This window comes from Dipodomys spectabilis, unplaced genomic scaffold, assembly GCF_019054845.1.
Source record: "Dipodomys spectabilis isolate Male_0828 unplaced genomic scaffold, ASM1905484v1 ptg000030l, whole genome shotgun sequence".
Lineage (NCBI taxonomy): Eukaryota > Metazoa > Chordata > Mammalia > Rodentia > Heteromyidae > Dipodomys > Dipodomys spectabilis.
The window spans coordinates 8,210,511-8,237,792 of record NW_024870707.1 but is presented as its reverse complement, the minus strand read 5'-3'; the positions used below and the strand labels follow the sequence as shown (position 1 = coordinate 8,237,792).

General features: G+C 53.6%; 1 protein-coding gene across 24 annotated transcripts in view; it reads left to right on the top strand.

Annotated features, from left to right (window-relative positions):
* The first annotated feature begins 11,606 nt into the window (after positions 1-11,606).
* The window catches only part of Ahnak (AHNAK nucleoprotein), a 33,626-nt gene continuing 17,950 nt past the window's right edge, over positions 11,607-27,282 (top strand). For all 24 annotated transcript variants that reach the window (XM_042675774.1, XM_042675754.1, XM_042675769.1 and 21 more), the window contains exons 1-4: positions 11,607-11,691; positions 25,064-25,165; positions 25,373-25,529; positions 25,966-26,153. In XM_042675774.1, coding sequence (XP_042531708.1) covers positions 25,373-25,529; positions 25,966-26,153 — 345 coding nt within the window. In that variant the 5' untranslated portion in view covers positions 11,607-11,691; positions 25,064-25,165. The remainder of the gene's footprint in view (positions 11,692-25,063; positions 25,166-25,372; positions 25,530-25,965; positions 26,154-27,282) is intronic.

Below are 27,282 nucleotides of genomic sequence, written 5' to 3'. Positions count from 1 at the left end.
CCTTTCCTGTCGTGCCTCCTTTGTGAGTGGTGGCTCCTTGAAAGGGTAGAGATGAGCTGCGCAGGGCCCTGCGCCTGCAGCATCTCCACAGCAGGAGAGAAGTCTTCAGAAGAGCAGAAGTGGAGGCCTGGCCTCATTTTTGCTGTATTACCCCGCCTCTTGCAGTGGAAAGATGAGGAACAGGGTGTGGTGACATGGAGCTTAATTTGCTACCAAATTCTTAGGAGCCATATTCCAGGTTTTCCCCAGTGAGGGCAGAAAATACCTGCTAAAAAGGGAAAGAGTCAACATGTAACTCAGTGTATAGAGGAACGTTTTTGTGTGTGTGCTGATACTGGGACTTTCACTCGGGAGCCTCACACTCTTGCTTTTTTTGCCTATGGCTGGTGCTCTACCCCTTGAGAGATACAACTCCAGTTCCTGCTTTTTGCTCTTTACTTGGGGATTAAGAGTCTCCCTGATTTGTCTCCTCAGCTGGCTTTGTACTGAGATTTCCAGATCTCAGCCTCCAGACTGGCTAGGATTGTAGGTATGAGCTACCAGCATCTGGCCAGAGGGACTTCAGATTTATAGTTGTCCTATCCTGTCTGGGGAGAATGGTTCCAGGAATCCTCTAGAATATCCAAATCCCTTCTGCTCATGTTCCTTACATAAACAGTGTAGCGTCTGCAAAACCTTATTTATGTTGCCTATGTGTTTTCGATCATATTACTTACACAGCCAGTATGCTGTAAATGTTATATAAATACTTGTGTTGTATTGCTTAGGGAATGATAAGGGGAGAAAAAAGTGCTCAGTATAGATGTAGACTTCTCCCTTTATTTTTTGGGTGGGTCCTTGAGATCAAACCTGTGGCCTTGGGGCCAGGTCTGCATGACACCAGAGGTGTGTTTGACAGGTGTGTTTATGGAGCTTTTGCATTAGAGGGTATATACGTACTGTGCTGGTATATCACAGCACTGGAGATGGGGCCACAGTCCTAACTTAAAGGCCAGGCACAATGTGTCCCCTGCTACCTTCCCCCAAAAGAACTGGTTTGATGGGTATATGTGGCCTTGTTTTTCCTAGAGGAGGGAGCAGGCTGGGAGCTTGGGGAGGGGTACAGCTGTAGGCTGGCTGGAACTGACTGGCAGTTGGGGTTCTGTGATGGAGCTCTGCAGGGGAGAGCTGTGGTTTGTGAGGATGGGCTGGTACTTGCTCAGCTCTGCTCCCTGGCTGGGCTGGTACTTGCTCCAGCTCTGCTCCCTGGTGGCTCATCTTCAGCTGGATTGGAACTGCATTTTGCCTTTGTAGCTGGTAGCTGGCCGGGGATGGGCGCTTGGCGTATCGCTGGGGCCTCAGAACCTGTCCGGCTCCTCTTAAGTTCTATTTTCCCACCACACCCCCTCTGCTTGTGCAACTTTCACTACCTAATCTTCCCAATAGTGGAAGATTTGGGCAGGAGAGGCCACGTTGTGCAAACAATTACATTTAAGGGGCAGGCCTGAGGCTCAAATGAAAAAGGTGGGGTTTAGGGGTTAGGCCATTGGTAAGGTAGCAGCTTGCCTGGCAGCCCTCAGGAACTGGGCGTGTCGGTTTGGGGGGCATGGATCCCCACTTCTAGTCCCCCTCAGCCTACAGGAAGAGTGACTCATCTGCACATCCTGCGAGTGCCCTGGTGGTTTGGTACAGAGCTAGCTTGGCCAGGTTGTTGGAAAAGGCCACAGTGCTTGGGGGCCAGCCAAGTCTTAACTGGAGGTTGAAGGGACTGGGAAAGTTGGAGCGCTGGATTCTAGGGGGTGGGGGTAGGCAGGAAAGAGTTAACAGGACTTTGTAGCAGAGCTGGGGGGGGCAGGAAAGGGGAAGCCATCTGGGGTTGGTTCTGTCCCCACCCTGCCCTGGGGAGGCCTGAGTCACCACAGGCCAGCTTGGGCTGCCCTTCCCCCCCCTATCTATCCAGGCTTGGGCCTGAGTGGCTCTGGCTGGAACTTGGTCTTTCCCTGCTGCAGGCAACCAATCAGGGCATGATCCTGTGACGGCTCCCGTTGCTGGGCAGTCTTCCTTGTTTGCTGGGAGGGTCTGGTGCAAGCTGAGGCTGGGTGGGGGGCAGAAAGGGAGGTGCTGGGAATGAGTCAGGTCCTGGGGAATGAGGGGAATGAAGTGTCCATTTTACCGCTTATGGGGCAAAAATCTCAGTTCTACAGAGAAATCCAGAGAAACGAGTCGTGGCTCAGAGTTGAAATTGTCTCAGAATCTACAGAACCTAGAGAGTGAATGGGAAAGCAGAACTTTGGTTTCATTGGTAGGTAAACCAGTAGATACTAATTATAAACAGCGATTACTTTTAGCTTTGTTGGCATTTTTCTTTTTAATTTTTTTTTTTAGGAGGGTCCGGTCATGGGGCCTGAACTCTGGGCCTTGGCGCTGTCCCTCAGCTCTTCAGCTCAAGGCTAGCACTCTACCACTTGAGCCACAGCACCACTTCCGGCTTTTTTCTTTTTGCTTATGTGGTGCTGAGGAATTGAACCCAGGGCCTCATGCATGCAAGGCAAGCGCTCTACCACTGAGCCACCTTCCCAGCCCTGTCGGCATTTTTCTTAAGTCACTTGCTAAAAAGTTAATTAAAAGCCTCTAACGTTCTTCCAAGAAGAACTTAGATTCTTTTCACGTTCTGCTTTGAGCAGAACTGGACAGCTGCTGCGCTGCTTGGGCCAGGCCCATCCTACCAGCTGCCCACATGCCCCAAGTGTGCCACTTCCCTCTTTGAGAGGTGGAGGGTCTAGAATGCTGAAGGGAGAGGAATGAAGCGCCGCGAGGGCCCCACCCAAGCATTTCTGAAATGAATACTGCAGTTTTTGTGGCGACCAGCCCTCTGTCCCCAGAACCCAGAACTTCCTCTTTGCACCTATCAGATAGGGGCTTTTTGTTTTTTGGATAGTTAGAGCTTCCTGGGCTCCTCCGTCCTGTACCAATAATGCTGTTAACTCCTGCGCTTGCTTTGACCCTCTGTGTGTTTGGACATAGGAGCCCACCCTGCTCTGATGCTGTGGTGCTAAAATATTGGTGCTCCTGAAAGGTTAGAGCAATTCTGCCACCTGCCCTTGTCTGTCTGCCCTAATCAGGCTGGCAGTGCTCCCAGGCAGAGTAGGCTGACTGCTACTCCAGCAGAATGACTGCAGTGGCCTAGGGTTTCAGCATCTCAGGGACCAGTGCAGAAAGGGGGTAAAGAGGCCTGGGGAGGGTGCCTCTGCGTTTGCCTCTCAAGAGGGAGGACACCTGGCGCAGGTGGCATCCTGGGTACCTCTGCTCTCGGGCTTGCTCCCCATTTTTGTTTTCCTGATTTCCTAAGGATTCCAAGGGGAAGCCTATTGATTTTCTTGTTTAATATAACAGGTTTGGGTGGTAGGATGGTCAGGCTTGGAGGCCATTTCTGATAGGATCTCCCAGGAACCGCGCCAGCTGCCCCCTTCCTGTGCAGCAGCAGCAGCAGCAGCTGCATCTGTCATGCAAAGTCCTCCCTCCGCTGGCTCAGCCCTTTTGCAGTCATCTGGCTGGCTCTGCCAGCATGGGGGGTAGACTGGACAGTAAGGGTGGGCAGAGCCCAGGGGGAGGTTAGGGCAGGGTGGGGGTGTTTGGGGGTGAGGAGGGTGGTAGCCTTGAGGGCTGAAGGGAAGAGGGGTTGCCAAGGTCAGGTGCCAGGAAGGAGTGGAATTGCTGAGCAAGCCAAGGAGGCCGAAAGATGAGCTTCGGGCTCCCATCACAGGAAGTGGGGGCCATATTGGCATGGGAAACTTTCTAGGTGAAGGGAGCATTAGTTCCAGTGGGACCCTGGCCAGTCATTCATCAGAGAGGTCCGTATTTCTCCTGACTCAGAAGCCAACGGGCGCTTTCCGGCCAGTTCTCCACCATGTGGGACCTGACTCATCTAGTTGCCGAGGGTGTTGGCTGCTCTGGGCAATGAGTCTGCACCACCTTGCCCTGTCCTGTCCATTCACTCCGACTGTTAGCACAGGGGTTATCAAGTACGCCCATTTGATCCCACTCTTCCACAGTTAAGTGTCTGTCACTTTGACTCAGGCTGACAGAATGTTATTTCACAGGTGAATAAACTGGACCCCAGAGAGAGGGCAGGGACTTATCAAGGCCACAACTGTGTCTTCCCACAGCTCCTGAGTCACATTGGCTCCCGAGCTGGCAGGAGCATGCTTCAGTCACAGGCTGGGGATAATCAGCATGGTGGACACGGTATACTACTTTGGGAGGGTGAGGAGAGGGTGACTTCCTTCCAAAAGCTTCCATGATAGGACACACAGAGACGTGGAATAAGTCCCAGGGCTGGGTTAACCGCAGCCATCCCAGGCCTGGGGTGGGCAGAGGGCACAGGGTGGAGCAGAGGCAGGACTTTGAGTGACAGGAGTCTCAACTATGTGGTGACTCAGGCTCTGGGCAGCTAAGGCCTTTCCTTCCCTGCTAAGTCTGCTCTCCTTAAGCTGAATTTAGGAAAGTGAGCTGAGGAGGTTGGGAAGCCCAGGCTAGAAAGGCAGAGGAAGTCAGAGAGGACTAAAAGAGGGGGTGAGGAGGTGAGTGTTCCCTTCTCTCTCTCCCTCCCTGCTCTTCCCCCTCTGGGTGGGGGGGAACTAGCTGGGGCAGCCGGGGCTGCTCCCTTCATCTCAGCTGCGACCCTCGGCTCTGGTATGCAACTCAGCCATCCAGCCCCCAAGTCACTCGAACTCTCAGGTCTTTTCTCTGCCTCCCTTCTTCCTTCACAGCCTCCAGCTATCCATGCTTTAACATCTCCCTAATGTTTGGTGCATTTTTCCTGAGATTCCTCCCCCAACCGCTAGGAATCCCTGGCTGCTGTGATGCCTGGTCCTTCCCTTTTCTCCCCAGTCCCTTTCCTTTCTCCTGCCTGGACAGTCTTTCTTGGTCTTACTTCCTCCCAGGGCTTGGATTCTGAAGACAAGACAGAGTCCCCTGACTTTTCTTTTTTTCTTTCTTACTTTTTTCTTTTTTGGTATCAGCATCAGGACTTGAACTCAGGGCCTGGGCACTGTCCCTTAGTTTTTTCGCTCAAGGCTGGCACTCTACCACAGAAAGTCATGGGAGACTTTCTGGATCCTGGCTATTCAATCAGAATGATTCAATTCAGGAACACCTTATTTGAAGGCTGGCACAGCTCCACTTCCGCTTTTTGGTGATCAATTGGAGTCTCACATTTTACTACCTGGGCTGGCTTTCAACCACAATCCTCAGATCCCAACCTCCTAAGTAGCTAGGATTACAAGCATGAGTCACCTAGCAACCACCAGCACCTAGCTTTCCCACACTGTTGTTCTCTAACCAGTTTTTTTTTTTTCCCCAATCCTGGGGCTTGAACTCAGGGCCTAAGCATTGTCCCTAAATTTCTTTTTGCTCAAGGCTAGCACTCTATCACTTGAGCCACAGCACCACTTCCGGCTTTTTCTTGTGTATATGGTAGTGAGGATCGAACCCAGGGCTTCGTGCGTGCTAGGCAAGCACTTTACCTCTAAGCCACATTTCCAGCCCTCTAACCAGTTTTAATTTTAGTTCTATTTGGGTCTGAGGATTTTATTAGAACCTGAGAGTCATGGGAGACTTTCTGGATCCTGGCTATTCAATCAGAATGATTCAATTCAGGAACACCTTATTTGAAGTCTGAGGTTTCATACAGGCTGGCATTTGCAGTGCGCTGGGGAATGACATTTGGCTTTGTATTTGGGGTTAAGGTGAGGAGTTTGGAGTTTGAGACTCTTAGGAAATGTTTGGACTCCCAGCTCACCCAATCAGCTTGTCCTTTAGCTTAGAGGAAGACTACAGATTAGGAAATTCTGAAAGTGAACGGAGAAGGGCCTGTTGGGCTGGAATGCTGATCTTAGACTGCTTTGGGGCAGACTGATAAGGGGTCTTGGAGCTCCCCCGATGGCGCTAGGAAGGGTTGACTGTCATTTCTCTGCTAAGGATGCTATTCAAAAGGGGATACCATTCTCGAGGGAAATTGAGGGGAAGAAGAGTCAGTCTGTTTCTAAAGCAACAACAAACACACCATACACATCACTTCCTTCCTGGAATCTCACTTTAAAAGCTGAAATTACCCTTTAAACTATCAGCTTCTCCTCTCCTTAACAAGCGGATTGCAGAAAAGGGGATTTGTGGCAAGGGGGGGAGGGGAAGGGGAATCCCTGGGCTAGGAGCCGGCCTAGTGAGCTCCCTTTTGTGGTTACTATGGAAACAGGCATAATAAGAACAAAACACAAGCACGTTGCCCGGCAACCAGAGAGCCTAAGGTTCATCACACACACTCATTCACAACACGTATGTTTCAGGGAACCCCCAGGGAGGGAGCGTCACTTTTGTGGAAGCTGGGCTATCCCAGTAATGACGAATCCTAGAGTACATCTAGCTTTGCCAGGGATTCTGGAAGACGGCCATGTGGGCCACCTCTGACCGGTGGGGGGCCAGCTGCAGGGCTGACCACCCTCTTTTCCACAGGTAGATAGGACTGTAGCCTTTGTTTTGACAGGAGTCCAAAATCTGGAAGGAGCAAACAAGTTTTCTTCGCAATGTTAAGAGAGAGAGGAGTCTTTATAAACTAAACTCTGTGTGTGTGTGTGTGAGAGAGAGAGAGAGAGAGAGAGAAAGATCTGATAGAAGCCGTGTTGATGACTCATGTCTATAGCCCTACTCAGGAGGCTGAGAGCTGAGGAGTCTGAGAGCTGAGGATTGTGGTTCAAAGCCAGCCTGGGGCAGCGAAGTCTGTGAGACTCTTATCTCCTATTAGCTACCATAAAGCTAGCAGTGGAGCTGTGGCTCAAGCAGTAGAGCACAAACCTTGAACAAAAAAGTTAAGGACCAGTGCCCAGGCCCTGAGTTCAAACCACAGTAACACACACACACACACACACACACACACACACACACACACACACACACACACATCATCTCCTAGAAAACTTCTGATTTACTGAGAACAGAGACCTTTGAGGAATTCAGAGATAAGGTAAAAGGGATCAGAGCTATCAGTTTCTGAACTGTCTCCAGGACAGAGATTCTATTTTGCCAAGTTTTCCATTGCTTCCACTACCACTACAAGTTCCTGACCCAGTGTTGCAGGCACAATGATGTGTGTGCAGCTGCTGGAGAGACCTCTGAGGAGGCAAATTGCTCCCTGGGGGCTGGCAGCCAGAGGGATGTAGGATATTGGTGTGGAAAGAGCAAAGGCCTTTGGGGCTCAGAGTTCATTCATTCATGTAAAACTTGTTCCTCATTGAGAACTAGTGACTCACATCTATAATCCTAACTACTCAGGAGGCTGAGATCTGAAGATTGAAGTTCAAAGACAGCCTGGGCAGGAAAGTCCATGAGACTTTGTTCTCCACTTAACCACCAGAAAGCCAGAAGTGGAGCTGTGGCTCAAGTGGTAGAGCACTAGCTGTGAGTGAAGAAGCTAAGGGACAGCACCCAGGCCCTGAGTTCAAGCCCCCATGACTGGTACACACACACACACACACACACACACACACACACACACACACACACACACACAGACAAAGTTGGTAGAACTAAAAACATGGGTATAAATTTTTGCAAGTATGTGAATTATCACTGAGAACTTGAAAATACCCTCCTTACCTGCACTGTGGCAGGTGACTGAAATCCCAGCTATGGTTCCAATCTCACTGACAGGACATGATCTCTTCAGTGCTGGAGTTTGAACCCTACACCCTGCACATGCTAGACAAGTGCTCTACCACTGGAGCCGTGCCCACAGCTCCTTGCCTCCCCCACTCTCTTTTTTTTTTGTCCTGGTTGGCTTTGAACTAGTGATCATCCTACCTTAACCTCCTGATTGGGTGGGATATACTTCCTGGCTACAATGTTTTTGAAGGGGTTGAGATTACCCTTTATCTATACTCAGCCTAGAATTGGGCAGTAGTTTGTCCTCAACCATCTCCCTACCAGGTAATCTTGATACCCTTTCTCTGAAGTACCTGGACAGTTATCCTTGCTCTGTGGCTGCTCTAAAAGCCAGCCTCACCCTTCTGCTTTCTTCTCTGTTGACCAAGAGGGTGGCCAGAACAAACAACGGAGCTCATAAATTGGCTCTGAGCCGGGCAGTTCCCTCTGTTCTATTCGGCTGGTGAGCTGAGCTCAGCTGTTCCCACCTCCTTCCTCCAAACCCCTGGAGCCCTCCTTGTAGATACCCCATGTTTTTGTGGCATATGTCACATTACAACCATCTTTATGAGAGCCTAGGTACAAATCAACTTCTTTTTTTTTTTTGGGGGGGGGCCCGGTTGTGGGGCCTGAACTCTGGGCCTGGGCGCTGTCCCTCAGCTCTTCAGCTCAAGGCTAGCACTCTACCACTTGAGCCACAGCACCACTTCCGGCTTTTTTCTTTTTGCTTATGTGGTGCTGAGGAATGGAACCCAGGGCCTCATGCATGCAAGGCAAGCGCTCTACCACTGAGCCACCTTCCCAGGCCCCCCGGTACAAATCAACTTCTATTTTATTATAGTTATTTATTTTCTGGTCTTGGGACTTGAACTCAGGTCTTAGATGTTGTCCCTGAGCTCTTTGGTTCAAGTCTAATACTCTACCACTTTGAGCCATAGCTCCACTTCTGGTTTTCTGGTGGTTCATTGGAGATCAGAGTGTCATGACTTTTTAGCCTGGGCTGGCTTCAAACTGTGATCTCAGCCTTTTGAGTAGCTAGGATTATAGGTGTGAGCCTCCAGTGCCAGGCTCAACTTCAATTTGCTAGGAGAACTTAACTCTTTTAAGGAATCAAATGATGGTTTATGTCAAAGTTAAAAATCCTTTGGTATCCAGACGCTGGTGGCTCACGCCTGTAATCCTAGCTACTCAGGAGGCTGAGATCTGAGGATCGCGGTTCAAAGCCAGCCCGGGCAGGAGAGACCGTGAGACTCCTATCTCCAATAAACCACCAGAAAACCGGAAGTGGCGCTGTAGCTCAAGTGGTAGAGCGCTCGCCTTGAGCTGAAGAGCTGAGGGACAGCGCCCAGGCCCAGAGTTCAAGCCCCACGACTGACAAAAAAAAAAAATCCTTTGGTAGAAGGGCACCACTGCTCAGTCCCGTAATCCTAGCTACTTGGAAGGCTGAGATTTGGGTATCATGCAGTTTGAAGACAGCATAGGCAAGAAAGTACAGGAGATGCTAATCTTATTAACCCCTTCCCCCAGTTAATTAACAGTGGTTATTTGGGGAAAGTGGGTGGAGGTAGTGAAGGAGAAAGATATTTACCTTTTATTGTTCGAATTATATTGTTTAAGTTCTAGGGCCTGGGTGTGTAGCCGGGTGATAGAGTATGTGCTTGGTGTAGTGTTCAGGAAGGTGGAGATTCAGTCTCCTGCACCAACCAACCAATCAACTACCAACAACTTCACCACTAGGGAGGTACTGACATTAAAACAATTTTTTAAAGTATATATTAGTTGCATAAAGAGGATTTCATTTTGGCATTTCCATCCATGGGTACAATATACCTGGCTCTCTATCACCTTTCCTGTATTCTTCCCCTTTCTCCAAGGGATTGATTTTATTTTGAAAAAATATCAACAGGAATGAGGCTTCATTTTATTCTTGGTCTCTGTTCAAGAAATAAATGTAAAGAGATGTTGGAGGTAGCTGGGCTCCAGTGGCTCACACCTGTCACCCTAGCTACTAAAGAAGCTGAGATCTGAGGACTGTGGTTCCTAACTAGCCAGGGCAGGAAGGTTGTGAGAGACTTCTCTCCAATAAACCACCAGAAAACCAGAAGTGGAGTTGTGAGTCAAGTGGTAGAGTGCTTGCCTTGAGCTGAAGAGTGTAGGGACAGGGTATAGGCCCAGAGTTCAAGCCCCATGACTGACAAAAAAAAAAAAAATCAACAAAACTGTTCCAAAGTGTGTGTGTGTGTGTGTGTGTGTGTGTGTATTCTTTAAAGGTGGGTCCAGAACCAAATGGGGGAGGGGGTGTTTTTACGGGAAGTATGTGTGTGTGTGTGTGTGTGTGTGTGTGTGTGTATTCTTTAAAGGTGGGTCCAGAACCAAATGGGGGAGGGGGTGTTTTTATGGGAAGTATGGCCCCATGACTGTGCTTATAATGATGTGCATGTGAGGAGATTGAGTTAGTGCAGACCTATATGTGTGTGTGCGAGAGACACAGAGATTGACACAGACACAGAAAAAGAGACTGCTAGTGTCCAAGTCTCAGCCTTGTCTATGTGTCTTGAGGGACGTGTCCATACCTGTCGGAATATCTACCTATATTTCTTCACCTTTGGGTGCCTGCATGTCTGTGGCTCCTTTTGCTGGCTCTTCCTTCCCCCCACCGCCTGTACCCTGTGCGGTAACTGGACCTGCACACAGCCAGCCCCCAGGCTGGCAGGCGGACTTGGCTGCTGGTATTTTTAGCCTGTAAACATGTTTGCCATTTTAGAGGACAGGGCTGAGCTGGTCCCAGCCCCGGCCCACTCATGATCTTGCGACCAAGAGGGCGCTCCTAACCTCGTGCCAAGGTCTCAGATGCCCAGCCTGAACTCTCCTCCAGCATTTCGGAAGGAAGAGAAGTTGGTAGAATGGGTCGTGAGTGGCCATCTTTGAGGGGGGAGAACCAAGAGGACCCAGGGAGAAGAAGAACAGAGGTGCAGAGAGGGTGTAGCCAGAAGGGCCCTGCACCCCATCATTAAATGTTTAATAAAAATCTCCATGTGGTTAGAAGTTGCTGTGGGAAATGGCTGTAAACTGGGAGCGGGGAGGTGGAGGAGGAGTCGGAGAGGGGCTCCAGAACAGGAGAGAGCTGGGGAGATGCTGCAGCTCAGGGAGAGATGCGGACAGTGGGGGGGGGGGGGCACCGCCCCTCCAAGGACTGGCAGCAGGCCTGACCTGACCCCCGGTGTCTGCCGCCACGGCCCGATCGGCACCACGGGGCGTGGGGCACGTGGGACCCTGACCCTGGGGCTGAGGCCGGGGTCTCCCGGGGAGGTTTCCCGGGAGGAGATGAGCAGGCGAGGGAGGAGATGGAAGGCGAGACATGGGCACGGCGGCCTGGAACTTGGGAAACGCGGCGGGGAGCCTGGGGCCTGCCCCCCCCCCCCCCAGTGCAGCCTAGCGTGAGAAAAAGCTCAAGTTCTCGATCGGGCAGTTCAGTCGGAGTCGCCCGAACCTCTGGGCCCTTCCTGCAAAACGGGCTGCAGCTGTGAGCACGGGCCCCGGGGTGCTTCCAGGAATTTCTCGTCGATGAAGCAGATACTGGGGGGGAGGGGGTGGACCCAAGGCCAGGGACAGGTCGGGAGGGGGGCAACAGACTGGATAAGGAGGGGGGGAAAGTGGCGTCCGATCGCCCCCGCGCCCCCTTTTCGGCAGCTCCCCCTCCGTACCCACAGCCCCGGGTACTCCCAGACTCGGCCCGGCTGGCTGGTCCCGGCTCCAGCTCCGGCCCCGCCCGGCCCCGCCCTCTCCCCACAGCTCGGGGCCGACCCGCCCGCCCCAGCCGGAGTTACAAGAGCCGCCTCCGCGCTCGGGGGCCCGGCCACTCGGAGCAGCGCTGCCGCCGCGGGGACCGTGCTGCCCAGCCCTGCCGGACCCGCCCCGACGACCGGGGTTCGCCGCCGCCGCCGCCGCCGCCAGCCGCCGCTCCGCCAGCTCGGGCCCCGCGCCGGCTATGGCAGTGCCCCGGGGCTGAGCGCACAGGTAGGGGCCGGCCGGGCTGGGGATAGGGTGTGTGTATAGGGGGGGGTCGGGGGCGGCGGAGCCTGGACGGGGCGCCCTTGGGGTCCCTCGGTGTGAGCGCTCGGGGAGTGCGGAGCCCGGGGGCCGCCGGGCGGCGAGGGGCGGAGGCGCGCCGCACCCCGCCAGGGGCGCTCGGCCTCCGAAGCCGGGGCGCAAGTTGGGCAAAGTTGGAAACTCGCGCCGACGGGAAGTGTGTGCGGCTAGCGCTCCGTCCTTCTCTCGGGGGGCGGGCGGTGTGGTCCCGATTGCACGGCGGGGCGCCCCGTTCCTGGCTCCAATCTTAGGCTGTTCCTCCCTCCCTCCCTCGCTCGCTCGCTCCCCCCCCCCCCCTCCTTGGGGCGGTGGCTCCGCGCGCTGCTCGGCTTCAATTCGATGTTTACTGGATAAGTTTTCGGAGAACTCCGCGGCAGTTCCCCCGGGCCCCTCCCTGCGCCCCGGTGCTCTGCACCCCTGCGCCCCGGTGCTCTGCACCCCTGCGCCCCGCGCCACCTCCGCTGTCCTTCCCCGCGCCTCCGCCCCTAACTCCGCGTCCCGAGTCCTCCCGGCCCCACCCTGTTCTGTACCCCCCGAGCCTCTCCCTTTCTGGCCCCCCTCACCCCCCCTCCAGCGGCCCCGCCCTGGTCTCGCCCCTCGGCGTGGTCCCCCCTTCTTCCTCCACTGGAAGTGGCTGCGCGCCCCTGCGGGACGGGCGGGGGTGGGGACATAATTAGCGAGATTCTTGCGCTGGGGTGGGCGGGGAGGGGGGTGCCGCGCCGAGACACAGCCCCCTCCAGAACCGCCCCTTCCCCCTCTTCGAGGCGGTGCTCCCCCCCACCTCCAAACTCGTCCGGGCGGGCGGGGTCCCCCCCCCCCCCCCGCCCTGGCCCGGCGCCAGCAGCCTGAGGAATGCGGTGGTTGGAGCCGGTGACTAATTCAAACCAGAACTCGGGAGAGGAGTGGCGAGGGGCAAAGGGGAGGGGGGAGAGGGGCTGCGTGTGGGCCCAGGGGCCGCGAGCCGAGCCCGGCGTGGGCGGGGGGGCCCCCGCGGCGTCCCCGGACCCCTCGGCTCCTCCGCGCTCGCCCGCCGCCGCGGCAGGGGGCGAGGCCGCGCGCCCCGGGGTGTGTGCAAGGGACCCGCGTTATGTAAGGCTTCGCCCAGGCAGGGACGGCGCCCGCGCTGCCCCTCGCCTGCCCGTGCCAGGGTCTGGAGGTGGGGGTGCTGATCGGGAAGGAGCGGGATTAGCTGTGCCCCCGTTTGCACGTCGGGGTGGGGGAACCTCCCAGTTCTGAGCCAGGACCACCAGGTCCGGGCCGCTCTGGCTCCGTGCACGGCGTGGTCACGGGGGACCACGGGGCTGGCGCGCCTCCGGGCGCGCGCTTGGCAGGGTGTGGCCCCTCCCGCTGCAGCCCTCCAGGTGCTGGGGAGCTGGCGGTCGCCGCCCGGCGTTGTGGGGCTCTGGAGAGGGGCAATCGAGAAAAACCCTCCCTCCTGCGGGCAGTGGGGTGAACCCCTACTTCTCGCAGGAAAAGGGAGGCAGATATTCACCTCTGGGTCCCCAGTGCCCTTACTGGGCTCCCAGTTAATGGCTTTGAAGTCGACTTCCCATTACAATTTAACCTCGGGATTGGGGGGGTGAGGATGTCTTTACTCTCGTGCCCCTCCTCTCTGCAGGGCCCCCCCCCCCCCGCACATGATGATAGATCTCGGGTGGATTTGGGGGGTGGGACCCCCTTGATCAAGCAGGGTGCTGTTCGGATAGGTGGATGTGGGTAAGGGGAGGTCGAAAATGACTAGGACGGCATTTAAGGGCTTTTGTGCAAATTAAGTGAGTTAAAGAGGCGGAGGTCCCTACCCGGTGAGGGAAGTCCCTGAGGTAGGGCGTGGCACTTTCCTTTCTCACTGAATGGAGTGTCTGACTGCCTTCTCCTCCCGCCTGAGGGTCTACTGGGCCAGGCCCTCCCCAGGCCCTGTAGAGTGTGCAGATTGGGGGAAAGGTCCTAGGAAGCCCTCGGTTTAGAGGGCACACCTTTATTCTGAGCTGTGAACTGTGATGAAGGAGGGTGGTAGAGGAACTGAGACTCTGGGAGTTAAGTTTACAAAGGAAAGCTGGGCCCTGGTGACTCCTGCCTAAAATCCTAGCTACACAGAAAACTGAGATTTGAGGATCTCTGTCTTGAGACTCTTATCTCCAACTAACCACCAAAAAACAAACAAAAAAACAGAAATGGAACTGTGGCTCAATTAATGGGTAGAACAACAGCCTTGAGTGAAAAAGTTAGTGAGCTGGGCACTGGTAGTTCCACACCTTTAATCCTAGCTACGCAGGAGTCTGAGATCTGAGGACTGAAGTTCAAAAACAGCCTGGGCGGGAAAGTCTGTAAGACTTATCTCCAATTAACCACTCAAAACCTGAAGTGGTACATTGGCTTAAATGGTAGCCTTGAGCAAAAGAGCTCAGGGGCAGCTCCCAGGCCCTGAGTTTAAGCTCCAGGACCAGCAAAAAAAAAGAAAAAAAAAAAGCGCTAGTGAGAACTTGAGGTCCTGAGTTCAAGCCCCAGTGAAGCACATATGGTGCACATAAGTGTGAGCATGCACGCGCGCGCGCACACACACACATTTGCAAAGAACATTGGGATAGGGCCTGGGGTAGAGGATGAGGATTGGAAGATGAACTTTTCTCCAAAGCTCTGTGTTACCTCAGTTACACACACACACACACACACTCACACACACACAAGCCTTTTCCCAAGAGGTTATGTACAAGTCAGAGAAGAAGGACCTGAGATCCTCGTGCCATGTGGGGCTTAGTGTCACCAAGATGGATGGTCCACAGCAGCGATGCAGAGGTCCAGGTCTGTGCAAACTTCCTGAAGAGCGGACCCTGTGCAGAGCTGAGGACTGGTGCTGGCCAGACATGGTTTAAGGTGGAGGCTACAGGTCCTGAGCCAGAATGGGACATGAGAGAGGGAGAGAGACAGACAGACACAGAGTCAGAAAGAGGGACACAAGAAAACCAACTCCAGAACCTGTGGAGGGAGAAAGCCTGCATTAGTCAAGGGTGTGGAATGGGCCCCTGGGGGCAGGGGGGCAGGGGCGAGGCTGGGTCACCTCAGTCAGTCCTGGGGAAGGCCCCAGGTGGAGGGGCCAGCACCACTAGACTGGATTCTTTTGCATGTTGTCTTGGATTGGAATGGGCTGGCAGGATCTGGCGGAGCACTCCACTGGGAGCCTGAGGAGCTGGTTGGAGGAGTTGGGGCAAGGCAGTGGGGGTGGAGGGGTGTGTGGGGCACTAGGGTGTGGTGAGCAACTTCTGCAGAACTTGGGAACTGCCTGGGGACAGGCTGAGGCAGACTGGGAGAGCTCGTCTGACTCCTGCTGGAAACTTAGTCTAGCTGCCCCCCACTCCCTGCCAGTTTCTCTCCCTAGAGCTGGGCTGACCATGCGGGGTATGATCTTAGGTGATCAGAAGGGAGGTGTTTCCCCGAGGGTGTAGAATATGTGTTGTATTCGGGCAAGGGCAGTGCTGAGGGGCCCAGGCCTTCTGCTCCCTTTGCCCTGGGCAGGCTTTGGCCTGGGAGCTTGCCTTCCTCTGGATTTGACCCCTGTACCATCTCCTGGTCTGAGTCCTTTTTTTTGGGGGGGGGTCCCTTAGCTTTTTTTTTTTTTTGTCGGCCATGGGGCTTGAACTCTGGGCCTGGGCGCTGTCCCTCAGCTCTTCAGCTCAAGGCGAGCACTCTACCACTTGAGCTACAGCGCCACTTCCGGTTTTCTGGTGGTTTATTGGAGATAGGAGTCTCACGGTCTCTCCTGCCCGGGCTTTGAACCGCGATCCTCAGATCTCAGCCTCCTGAGTAGCTAGGATTACAGGCGTGAGCCACCAGCGCCCGGCTCCCTTAGCTTTTTTTGTTCACCGGCTCCCTTAGCTTTTTTTGTTCAAGGCTAATGCTCTACCACTTGAGCCACACTTCCACTTCTATTTCAGTTTCTCTCTCTCTTTTTTTTGGTGGTTAATTGGAGATGAAAGTCGTCATAGAAGCTGGGCACCAGCGCCTCAACCCTGTAATCCTAGCTACTTAGCAAGCTGAGATATGAGGATCGAGGTTTGAGGCCAAATCTAGGCAGAAAAGTCTGAGTCTCTTTCCCTCTCCCTCCCTCCCCCCCCTCTCATCGTGGGGCTTGAACTCTGGGCCTGGGCGTTGTCCCTGAGCTCTTCAGCTCAAGGCGCTCTACCACTCAAGCCAAAGCACCACTTCCAGTTATCTGGTGGTTTACTGGAGATCAGAGTTACGAACTTTCCTGCCGGGGCTGGCTTTGAACTGTGATCTTCAGATCTCAGCCCCAGAGTAGCTAGGATTACAGGCACGAGCCACTGGCGCCGCCGGGCTGGGGTCTCAGGCTTCTAAGTAAGATTACAGGTGAGACTCAACAATGCCCAGCTCCCGCACTCGGCTCTGTGAGATTCTTATCTCCAATTAAGCACCCAAAACATAGGAAGTAAAGCTGTGGTTCAAGTGGTAGAGAGCTAGTAGCCTTTAGCACAAAAGCTCAAGGACAGTGCCCAGGCCCTGAGTTCAAAAGTCTTATAGACTTTCCTGCCTGGGCTGGCTCTGAACCAGGATCCTGAGATCTCAGCCTCCTGAGTAGCTAGCCACTGGTGCCCAGCCCTTGTGGTTTTGGAGGGCCTGGGCAATGGCATTATGCTCTGCTGGTGGAAGTTTTGTGCCTGTGTGAGGATGTCAGCGACAGGGCCAGGACAGCCCTGGGATCACAGGCCCCACAAGGCTTTGCACACAGCCTGTCAGGGAGGAGCATCCTGCCTGCTCCCTGGGGGCCTGAGTGGAGGCTCTGGCAGCTGGAGGGGGGGGGCTAGAGTAGAAGGGGAAGTGCTTGGAGCTGATCCTGGCGGTGGCTACGTGTCCTGCGGGCTGGGGGTGGCTAATTGGCAGCTCTGTCCTGCGCCCCTGCACTGGTGAGGCCTGACCGCTTGGGGGCGAATGCTCAGCACCCTTTCAAGAGCTGGGCCCTGGGTGGGGCAGAAGGCAGTTTCCAAGCCTAAATTTATACCCCGCCCCAGGGCAAGCAGAGTATTTTTCTCCTGCCCCCTCCCCCTCTTTGGAGTTGGTGTTCTAATCCTGTGTACAGGCCCGTTTTTTTTTTTTTTGTCTCACCTCTGTGGCTGGTGTGGGACTTCCGCACCAGATAAGGGGAAGAGTCTGTCCTCAGAAGGAGAGCCCCTTCTGGCCAGGGAGAAAGAGGGGCTCTCCCTAAGGGAAATGAGAATGTGGTGTTTTCAGGCTTGGAGATTGCTGGGTGAGTTGGGAGGAAGGTGTGTATGTATGGTCAGGAGAGGGAGATGTAGAGGAAAAAAACATTCAAATGAAAGCAGCCAGGAGCTGGTGGCTCAAGCCTATAAGCCTAGCTACTCAGGAGGACGAGATTTCAGAATCTTGGTTTGAAGCCTGCTTGGGCAGGAAAGTCCATGAGACTTATCTCTAATTAACTATCCAATGCCAGATGTGGAGCTATGGCTCAACATGGTAGATTGGCTAAAGCTAAGGGACAACACTCAGGTCCTGAGTTCAAGCCTCGGACTGGCACCCACATAGACATAACATTTCAAAAGTAGCCCACTGACTGGCTTCTGAGCATGGAGCGATCCTGCAAGGTTAGACGATCAGAAAAACCTCGCCCGACGGTGTGGGGCTGAGGGGGAAAGGAGGGCTGGATTGGAAAGGCTGAAATAATTCAGTCTCTGCAGGAGTTGTGGGTGGGGCCAGCTCCACCTCCCTCCTCTCCCCCAGGGCAGGTAGCCTAGCCTGGGACTGGACTGGCCCCAGCTCACTCCGAGGAAGGCTCTGATTCAGGTAGGGAAGCACCACGTCGAGAACAGGTAGAGGGTCTGCTGAGGAATAGGACTGTTGGTTGGCTTGCCTGGGGCTACGAAGATAAGGAATGGGGCTGAGGTCTCTAAGCCCACTGGGTGGTTTTATAAAGGGAACTCAGGCTCCTCCTGCCCTTAGCCACCCTAAAGCCAAGATGACAGACTAGTGCAATCCCGACAGGATTGCTTAGATACCTGTATACTCCTCTAGGTCGATTAGGACAATTCCTCCCCTGCTCCCCCCCCCCCCCCAAAGAAGTCTAGTAGTTGCAGCCTTGTGGGAGCATTTGGAGGCTTAGGCTGTTTTTCCTTGGTCCTTGGGTTGATTGTCTGTCATGACCGTTCCTTTTTCTAGTGAGTGGTGACGTTTGCTTTGCCTTGCTGGTTGAGTCCCAGAAGGGAGGAGGCTCCGGTCCCAAGATAAATCTAGACATAAGCTGGGTTCTGGGAAAGATCCTGGAACCAATGAACCGCAGGACCAGTAAGTTCTGTCCAGTGCAAGGCTTGTGGACTTGGCTGGGCCAGGATGAGGCTGATGTGGGGGGAGGGGAGGCCTGGAAGCTTCTCTGTCCTGTGGGAGTATGTGTCATCTCTTTCCCTTCAGCTTGCACTTTTTTTTTTTTTTTTTTTGGCTGGGGCTCGAACTCAGAGCCTAGGAGCTGTCCCTGAGCTTTTTCTTTTTCGGTCGTAGAGCTTTTGAACTCTGGGCCTGGGCGCTGCCCCTCAGCTCTTCAGCTCAAGGCTAGCGCTCTACCACTTGAGTCACTACGCCACTTCCAGCTTTTTCTGGTTATGTGGTGCTGAGGAATCAAACCCAGGGCTTCATGCATGCAAGGCAAGCGCTCTACCACTGAGCCACCTTCCCAGCCTCCTTGAGCTTTTTTTGCTCAAGGTTAGTGCTCTAGCACTTGAGCCATACAGCTCTACTTCTGGGTTTTTGCTGGTTAACTGGAAAGAAGAGTCTCACAGACTTTCCTGCCTGGGATGGCTTCAAATCTCAATCCTCAGATCTGAGTCTCTTTGAGTAGCTAGGATTACAGGTGTGAGCCCCTGGTGCCTCTGGTTCCAGTTTGCACTCCTCCCCCCTCTAGCACAGGTTTTTTTTTTGTGGGGGGGGGGGTCTGGTCATGGGGCCTGAACTCTGGGCCTGGGCGCTGTCCCTCAGCTCTTCAGCTCAAGGCTAGCGCTCTACCACTTGAGCCACAGCGCCACTTCCGGCTTTTTTCTTTTTTCTTATGTGGTGCTGAGGAATCGAACCCAGGGCCTCATGCATGCAAGGCAAGCGCTCTACCACTGAGCCACCTTCCCAGCCCCTCTAGCACAGGTTTTGCATCCTCTGTGCATCTCTCTCTGTGGTTCCTGGTGTCTCTTGTCCTGTGCATATATACTGTGCCTTCACCTCTTTACCTGAGTGAAGACTGTGTTAAAGAGTCAGAGAGCCCTGGGCTTGCATTGCCAATCAGGCGTCTCTCCCCTGGGGCCTGCTTCCACATCTTTAAAATTAGGATATGAAGCAAGCAATGGTGGCTCATGCCACCAATAATCCTAGCTATTCAAGAGGCTGAGCTCTGAGGATCGAGCTTTAAAGCCTGGCCTGGCAGAAAAAGTCTCTGACACTCTTTATCTTTGATTAACCTTTAGAAAGTAAGAAGTGGAGCTGTGGCTCAAGTGGTAGAATGCCCAGCTTGAGCGAAAACACTCAGAGACAATGCTCAGGCCCCAGTACTAGCACAAAAACAAAGTAAAATAAAGATATCAGTTCTTATCATAGAGTTGTTTGCAGATAGTTAAGACACTTGGCTTGGATGTCTCCAGCATAGAACCTGGCACCCAGAGTGCTCTGCAGAATTTTCCCTTTACCCCAGCTCTTGCTTGGGGATGGGGTATGTGTGTGTGCTTTCATTCTGGAGGTTTCTCTTCCTCCTTGTGACTGCTGAGTGTTTATGAGACTGTAGCACCCATCTGGGTGTGTCTCTTTTCTTTGAATATCCCATCCCTTCTCCTGCTTATGAGTATTTGGGGCTTTCCCTGTGGTGGAGGTCTTTAATTCTGAGCGTGAGTCATTGCGTTCTGGGGATGGTCTTTTGTGTATGGAAGCCTGGTTGGCTCATGTTCACGCTGCTAGGTTAGAAGTTTTGCGGTTGTTGGGTGTCCTCAGGGAGTGTCCCATGCCCAGCGTGTGCAGGGCAGATGCACACGTGCTTTTCCCCTCTGGTGTGTGTAGTAGCTTGTCTTCAGGTTTGGTGCTTTTAGAAAACTGAGGCCCCTGGGCTGATCTCTCAGCAAGTGTGAGTTCCTGTCTTTTTTTTTTTTTTTTTCTTTTGGTCAGTTGTGGGGCTTGAACTCTGGCCTTGGGCGTTGACCCTCAGCTCTTCAGCTCAAGGTAAGTGTTAAACTGCTTGAGCCTCAGTGCCACTTCTGCTTTTCTGAGTGGTTTATTGGAGATAAGAGTCTTACGGACTTTTCTGCCTGGGCTGGCTTTGAACCAAGATTCTCAGATCTCAGCCTCCTGAGTAGCTAGGATGACCGGCGTGAGCCACCGGCGCCAGGCAGTTCCTGTCATCTTGATACTCATGCTGGTTGCTGGGCTGCCGGATTGCTGCAGAAGTTAGGCTGAGTCCTTTTCTTTCCCTTGCTGTGTTCACACTGGCTCTGGGAAGAAAGGGACCCAGGATACCACCTCTGCTGGGGTGGCGGTGGGGCACAGAGGCTGCCTCCGGAGCAGATCCTCCTTGATCTGCTTGGTGTGTCCCAGCTCCCTGGCCGCTCTGTGCAGCCTTTCGTGGTTTTGAATTTCAGGACTGTCCATTCTTCTGTCGTGGCTTCTGGCCTTAGTCACACGGTTCTGACAGTCATGTACGTGGGTCCTCCCTGTCATAACCATTTTCTTTTTCGTCTTCCAGGCAGCCCTCCGCCATGGGGTGTCTCCACTACGGCCCTGCTGCTGCTCCTCGCAGAGGGAGGGCACTGAGCCTGTGTTGGGAGGACCACAGGGCTGGACCTCCCTGGGCTGTAGCCCGCACATTCTCCCAGTCTCTTGTCTCTCCTCCCATCCAGCGCTGTCCCACCGAACTCTGCACTGGGGGAAATCTAAATCCCTGCGGAAATGTGGCTAGAGCAACCCACGGACTATAATTTCAATTTGATTAATTTATGTGTGTGGGTTTTTCTTTTTCTGATGGTGATAAGACTTGAACACAAGGCCTGGGCTCTGTCCCTGAGCTTTTTTTTTTGCTGAAGGTGAATGCTGTACCACTTTGAGCCCCAACACCACTGCTGGCTTTCTGGTGGTTCATTGGAGATAAGGGTCATGTGGCCTTTCCTGCCTAGGCTGAAATGGGATCCTCAGATCTTAGCCTCCTGAGCAGCTAGGATTACTGGCACAATCCACCAGCACCCTGCTTTATTTCTTCTTTTCTCCAGTCCTGGGGCTTGTCCTTAAAGCTTTCTTTCACTTAAGGCTCGCCCTTTACCACTTGAGCCACAGCTCCACTTCTGGCTTTTTTGGTGGTTACTTGGAGATAAAGGTCTAATGGATTTTCCTGCCTGGGTTTGGCTTTGAAGCTAGCTCTATCCCCAGATCTCAGCCTCCTGAGTCGCCAAGACTACAGGGGTGAGCCGGGCGTTAGTTTACGTTTGAATCCCCACATGTGTCTACAATGTTGGACAGCTGCGCTTTGAGGTCCCTTCTTGTCTGAAGGACAATTTCCAAGAAATACGTAAAGAAGCCTGATTTACCCTAACCGGGGGAGGAACATTTGGGCGCATCTGGGCTTATTACAGGCTCCAGGGGTGGAGGAGAGACTTAAGGGGTTGGGCCCCAGATGCAGAAAACAGGCCTTGGCCACCATGTTCTCTTGGCTCTCATTTGCACCGTACATCTGTCCTCAGAGCTGAATGGCCCAGGTCAATGGGAGGGGAGGCCCTCTGCACTGTGCTCAGCCTTTAGGCCAGAACCAGAGCAACAGCGGGCTGGGCATCCCACCTGGCCAGGAAAGCCATGAATGCATGGCCAAGGCCATCCTACAACTTTGGGTCCAGTGGCTTCTGTCCTCACGGGCTGTGGGGTCCCCCTCCCCCTTCCCAGAATGGCTTCTCCTCCCTTGGAGGTGGCTTCAGTTGAAGCTGGTCGCTTAGTCCCTCTTGAACCTCTGCAACTCCTGGCTCCTCTCCTGAGGAGCTAGACAGAGCAGCTGACCCCCAGCCCCTCTGGCACCTGGGGCCTGGCCCAGGAGGCACCACGTGTTTTAGGCCTGACCCTTTGCTTGTCTGGAGCTGTTGCTGCAGTGACTCACACGGGGAAGCAGGGGCGGTGGGTGGGTGGGGCCGCCATGTGGGCGAGGGTGAGCTGGCCGCTCTCTCTCCTCTCCCCTCCTCTGCTGCTGGCTCAGCACCAGGATGCTGGGCTGAGAAAAGGGGCCCTGCACAAGGAGGCAAAGGAGGAGGAAGACAGGGGCGCTGGCTGGGGCGGCCTGGAGGGGTGGCTTGATCTCTGAGAGGACTGGGCTGGAAAGTTTTCCCCTTCTCTAGCCTTTGTCTGGCTCCTATCTGCAGGGCCTTCTTCTTGGCAGAAGGTATCTTTGAAGTTCCAGCGTTGGTATTTCACGGTGGGAAGAGTTTGTGAGGCCTCCTAGGCCTTCTAGGAAGGGAAGGGAGGGAAGGGAGGAGAGGGAGGGGAGAGGGAGGAGGTGTTGCTCCAGCTCAGTCTTTGCTCACCACCTAGCCACCGCAGCACCTGTGTTGCCAATGAAAGCTCCTGGTAAACACCACTTTTATGACCTTGTCAAATGGGAGAGCAGGTGTGTGTGGGGGGGCGGGGGAGGTAGGGTTTGTGTTTATCTTTCATCCATGTTGATTTCTGCCTAAGACTGGAGCTCCCAAGTGCCCATGCCTTTCTGAGAGCCGTAGCCCCATAGATGTGAACATAGATGCACCTTTGAAGTTCCATTTGTACATACATACAGGCATTTATATGTATATGTGTGTGTGTGTGTGTTTTGTACCAGTACTGGGGCTTGAACTCAGGGCCTTGCATTCTTGCTTGTTTTTTTTTTTTTTTTTTGCTCAAGGCTGGCGCTCTTACTACTTGAGTCACACCGCCACTTCTGGCTTTCTGGTGGCTAATTGGAGATAAGAGTCTCCTGGACTTTCCTGTCCAGATGGCTTTGAACTGAGAGCCTTAGATCTCAGCCCCCCTGAGTAACTAGGATTACAGACGTGAGCCACTCGGAATTCTATTTTTCATTTCTCTGAGAAGGCTTTCAAGCCTTCTAGAGCACTGAGAGGCTCCATTGGTCACACCCAGAACATCTTGCTTATAATTTATATCTGGAGTGGGATCTCAGCCTTTTAAATCTCCATACCACGCATGGAGAGTGCAGTCAATAAATATTTAGAAGTCTTGCTAGCGATGATGGTAGGTAACAATCTAATGCACTGCACAATTAAGTGTTAGTAGGCCAGCCCTCATGTTAGTCCCTGGCTAACTCCTTTTAGTTCAGTGTTGGACTGAGAGGAGGCAATCAGTATGCATGTATGTATTTATTGATTGCTTGATAAACAGCTTCAGGGTGGGGTTTGGGGTGAGGCTCATCTCAATGAATGGTGTCCCCCCCATATAATTTCACAGGCATGCTTTGGATGGCTATCGCCGCCATTTTGTGTGGGTAGATGCAGTTTAGGGCCAGCTCCATTGTCCTGCCCATGGTGTCTTCCCAGGGCACCTCTGGGGCTGACAGCTCATCCAGTGGGTGGGGTGGGGAGGGGGTTGTGTCTTTACTCACAAGGCCTGGCTCCAGGCCCTGTGCAGGCAGCCAGATAGGTTTTGACTCATTACAGGCCTGAGGCGGGTACAGCTGTACCTCAGCCTCTCAGCTTGGGCCAGGGCCTGGTGGATCAGGGGATTCCTTGGTTCAGGTCACAGACAGCTAGGCCTAGGTCCTGGAGCCACCAGGCAGTGAGGGTTCCTTTTTGTCCTGAGGACGGGGAGGAGATGGTGAGCCGCTGAGAGTCCAGGGAAAGGCTGACACTACCATCATACTGGAAGCGCCCGCTGAGGGGTTAGCAGCAGAATGCTGCAGACCAGATTGGGTATAGAGGAAAGTTACAGATAGTTACAGATGCAGGTTGGAGCCTGGCCTGTCTGTCTGTCTGTCTGTCTCTCATTCTCTGCCTCCTGAGTAAGTTAGGATTACAGGAGTGAGCCACCAGCACCTGGCTTCTTTTTCTATTTTTGGTGTCTGTCCTTGGGCTTGAACTCAGGGCTTGGGTGCTGTCCCTGACCTTTTCCACTTTTTTTTTCTCTACCAATTAAGCAACAGCTCCACTTCCAACTTTTTGGTGATTAATTGGTGAGAAGAGTCTCATGGACTTTCTTGCCCTGCTGGCTTTGAACTGATATCCTTAGATCTCAGCCTCCTTAGTAGCTGGAATTACAGGCATGAGCCACCGGTGTCCAGCTTGTCTCTCTTCTAGTGTGCCCTGGGTCAGATGGCCTTTCAAAATCTCACTCTGTCTGTGAAGTGGGGACAGTAATGCCTCTCTCTCACAGCTCTAATAGAGAATCTGATGGATTCTGTAGGTGCAGAACTCCTGTGTGATGGTCTTTGATCCGAAGGGAAATAGTTTTTCTTTATTTTTATTTTGGTGGTACTGGGCTTGAGCTGGGGCCTTCTGCTTATTAGGCAGGTGCTGTATCACCTGAGCCACACCCTTAGCCCTTTTCCCTTTAGTTATTCTTCAGATAGGGCTTTGCAATTTTACTTGAGGTGATCTTCAACTTCACTATTCCTGTCTGTGCCTCCCATGTAGCTGGGATTACAGGCATGCTCCACCATGCCTGGCTGGAAATCCTCTTTCCCTCTCTCCCTCCCTCCCTCCCTCCCTCCCTCCCTCCCTCCCTTCTTTCCTTCCTTCCGTCCTTCTTTCTTTCTTTCTTCTTTCTTTCTGTTGTGGGGCCTGAACTCTGGGCCTGGGCGCTGTCCCTCAGCTCTTTAGCTCAAGGCTAGCGCTCTACCACTTGAGCCACAGCGCCACTTCTGGCTTTTTTTCGCTATGTGGTGCTGAGGAATCGAACTCAGAGCCTCATGCATGCAAGGCAAGCGCTCTACCACTGAGCCACCTTCCCAGCCCTTCTCTTTCATTTTCATAGAGGGAGCACGGTGGCTTGGAAAAGTGAAATTGCCTTGGCCTGGGTCCCGCAACTAGGAGGATACAGAGCCAGTATTTGAGTCTGAGTCTGGCGTCCTCTATCCCACTTTCCTTTATTTTTATTTGTACTATTTTACTTGATCTCATTTTGGAAAGTACTAGTGTATGAACTCCGGGGCTTGCTAGGCAGGCTGTTGGCAAGTCATGGAGTTGCTATAATGGGATGGTGGGCGTTTGGCCTGGCCTAGAGGGGAACAGCATTCAGCCATCCCTTTGGTGGTTTTGAGCAAGCAGAATTCAAACATGCAAACTTTTTTCCCTAGGCTGTGTGACGGAGATTCCCAAGGAAAAGAGACTGAGGGGAAGAGAGGAAGAAGGGGCGGGCTCCCGGTAAGGCATTCGCTCCTGAACAGAGTCCTGCAAAGGTCAGTAGGAGGGAGAATGGGGGGGGGGGGGGGGAGGAGATCTTGTGGCATCCGGAGCTGGACCGCGGGTGGAAGGGACGGAGGGGGCTGGTGGCAGAGGGGAGGACATCAGCCCCAGGCTACACATGCGCAGGTTTTCATCATCCCTGTCTTGGGAGACCCTCTACATTGGAAGGGCGTGTGACCCACCACTGTCTCCATTTCCAGATGGAGAAAGAGGAAGAGACAACCCGGGAGCTGCTGCTGCCCAACTGGCAGGGCAGCGGCTCCCACGGGCTGACCATTGCCCAGAGTGATGACGGAGTCTTTGTGCAGAAAGTGAACCCAAACTCCCCTGCGGCCCGCACTGGGGTGGTCAAGGAGGGTGAGTTGCTCCAGAAGGCTGGATCGGGTGCTGGGTGCTGGGAGGGGGGTGGGGTGTGTGCTCAGGGGTGGGGGAGTGTGTGGGAGGGAAGCGCAGGGAGTCAGGAGCAGACAGGAATGGGCTGGGCATCCCACAGAGGCCCCAAACTCTGTCTTTCCTTGTCCACCCTGTCCCTTGCTAGAGGGTCTCAGAAGATGTTGGAGAACTAGTTTCTCAGGTCTGACTCTACCACTTACTATGACTTCTGCAGCTTTGAGTAAATGTAGTGGGCCTTCCTCAATCTGTTTGTTCATCCGTAGTATGGGTATTCTCATGCCTGCTTGGTGCTCAGAAGGGTTAAAGGCAAGTTAGTATCCAGGCCCAACATATGGCTGTTTCTGTGTTTGTTCTCGGAGACTTCATAGGTCTTACTTGCTGTTGCTCTTTCCTTACTTAGGGGACCAGATTGTGGGGGCCACCATCTACTTCAACAACCTGCAGTCCGGGGAGGTGACCCAGCTGCTGAACACCATGGGGCACCACACCGTGGGCCTGAAGCTCCATCGCAAGGGGGACCGCTCCCCCGAGCCTGGCCATGCCTGGACCCAGGAAGTCTTCAGCTCGCGCAGCTCTGAGGTGGTTCTGGTGAGTACTCGCCGACCCCTCGGTGCCCTTAGCTGCCCACGACTCCCCTGACCTGCCGACTCCCCTTCTATCAGCCTTCTGGGCCTCAGCTGATTCCTTCTCCTTGCCTTCTTACCTCAGGGCCAGCCTGTTTCTTTCTGCACATGTATAGCGTGGGGCTGATGTCGCCTCTGAAAATTAAGTCTCTTGAGAGTGAGTGCCCGCTGTGCCATGGGGTGGGACCAACTCATGTGCTCTAGGCCTAGATGCCAGGAGGAAGATCAGTTGCCTTTTTGTAGGAGTGTGAGCGTGCGTGTGTGTGTGTGTGTGTGCACATGCGTGTGCGTGCCCCATGCTGGGGCTTGGACTCAGCCTTAGCTTTTTTGCTCACTAGGTGCTCTACTAAGCCACAGCTGTACTTCTGGCTTTTTGGTGGTTAGATGGCGATGTCTCACGGAATGTCCTGCCCAGGCTGGTTTCAAACCTTGATCCTCAGATCTCAGCTTCCTGAGGAGCATGTAGGCATGAGTCACTGGCTCTCTTCCTTCTAAGAGTTGGCTGTTTTTTTTTTTTGGGGGGGGAGGGGTAGAAGGGTAGTTTTGTGATTTTCTTTTTCTTTTTAAGTGGCATAGAAAAAGAGAAGAAAGGAGATGAAAGGAGGGAAGGAGAGCGGGTGAGGGGTGGGGATTGATTTCCTGTTCTCTATTCAGGGAATGGGAGCTAAAGACTCAGTACTAAGCCAGGTGCTGGTGGCTCACATCTATAATCCTAGCTACTCAGGAAGCTGAGATGGCAGTTTGAAGTCAGCCCAGACAGAAAAGTCCCTGTGAGCCTCTGATCTCCAATTAACCACTCAAAAGCCAGAAGTGGGGCTGTGGCTCAAGTGGTAGAGCGCTAGTCCTGAACATAGAGAAGCCCAGGGACAGCACCCAGGCCCTGAGTTGAAGCCCTACAATCAAACCTCCCCCACCCCCAAAGACTGCCAGTCTAGGCAGGTATTCTACCTTTAAGCCACATCCCCAGCCTGTCGCAGCCTTTGAGATGATTTCTTGCTGGCCACCTCTGCCTCATAGATATCATTTAGCTCCTCACAGAGGCCAGAGATCATTCGGTGAGTCAGAGGCTGGGCAGTGCAGGGCTTGTAGGGCTG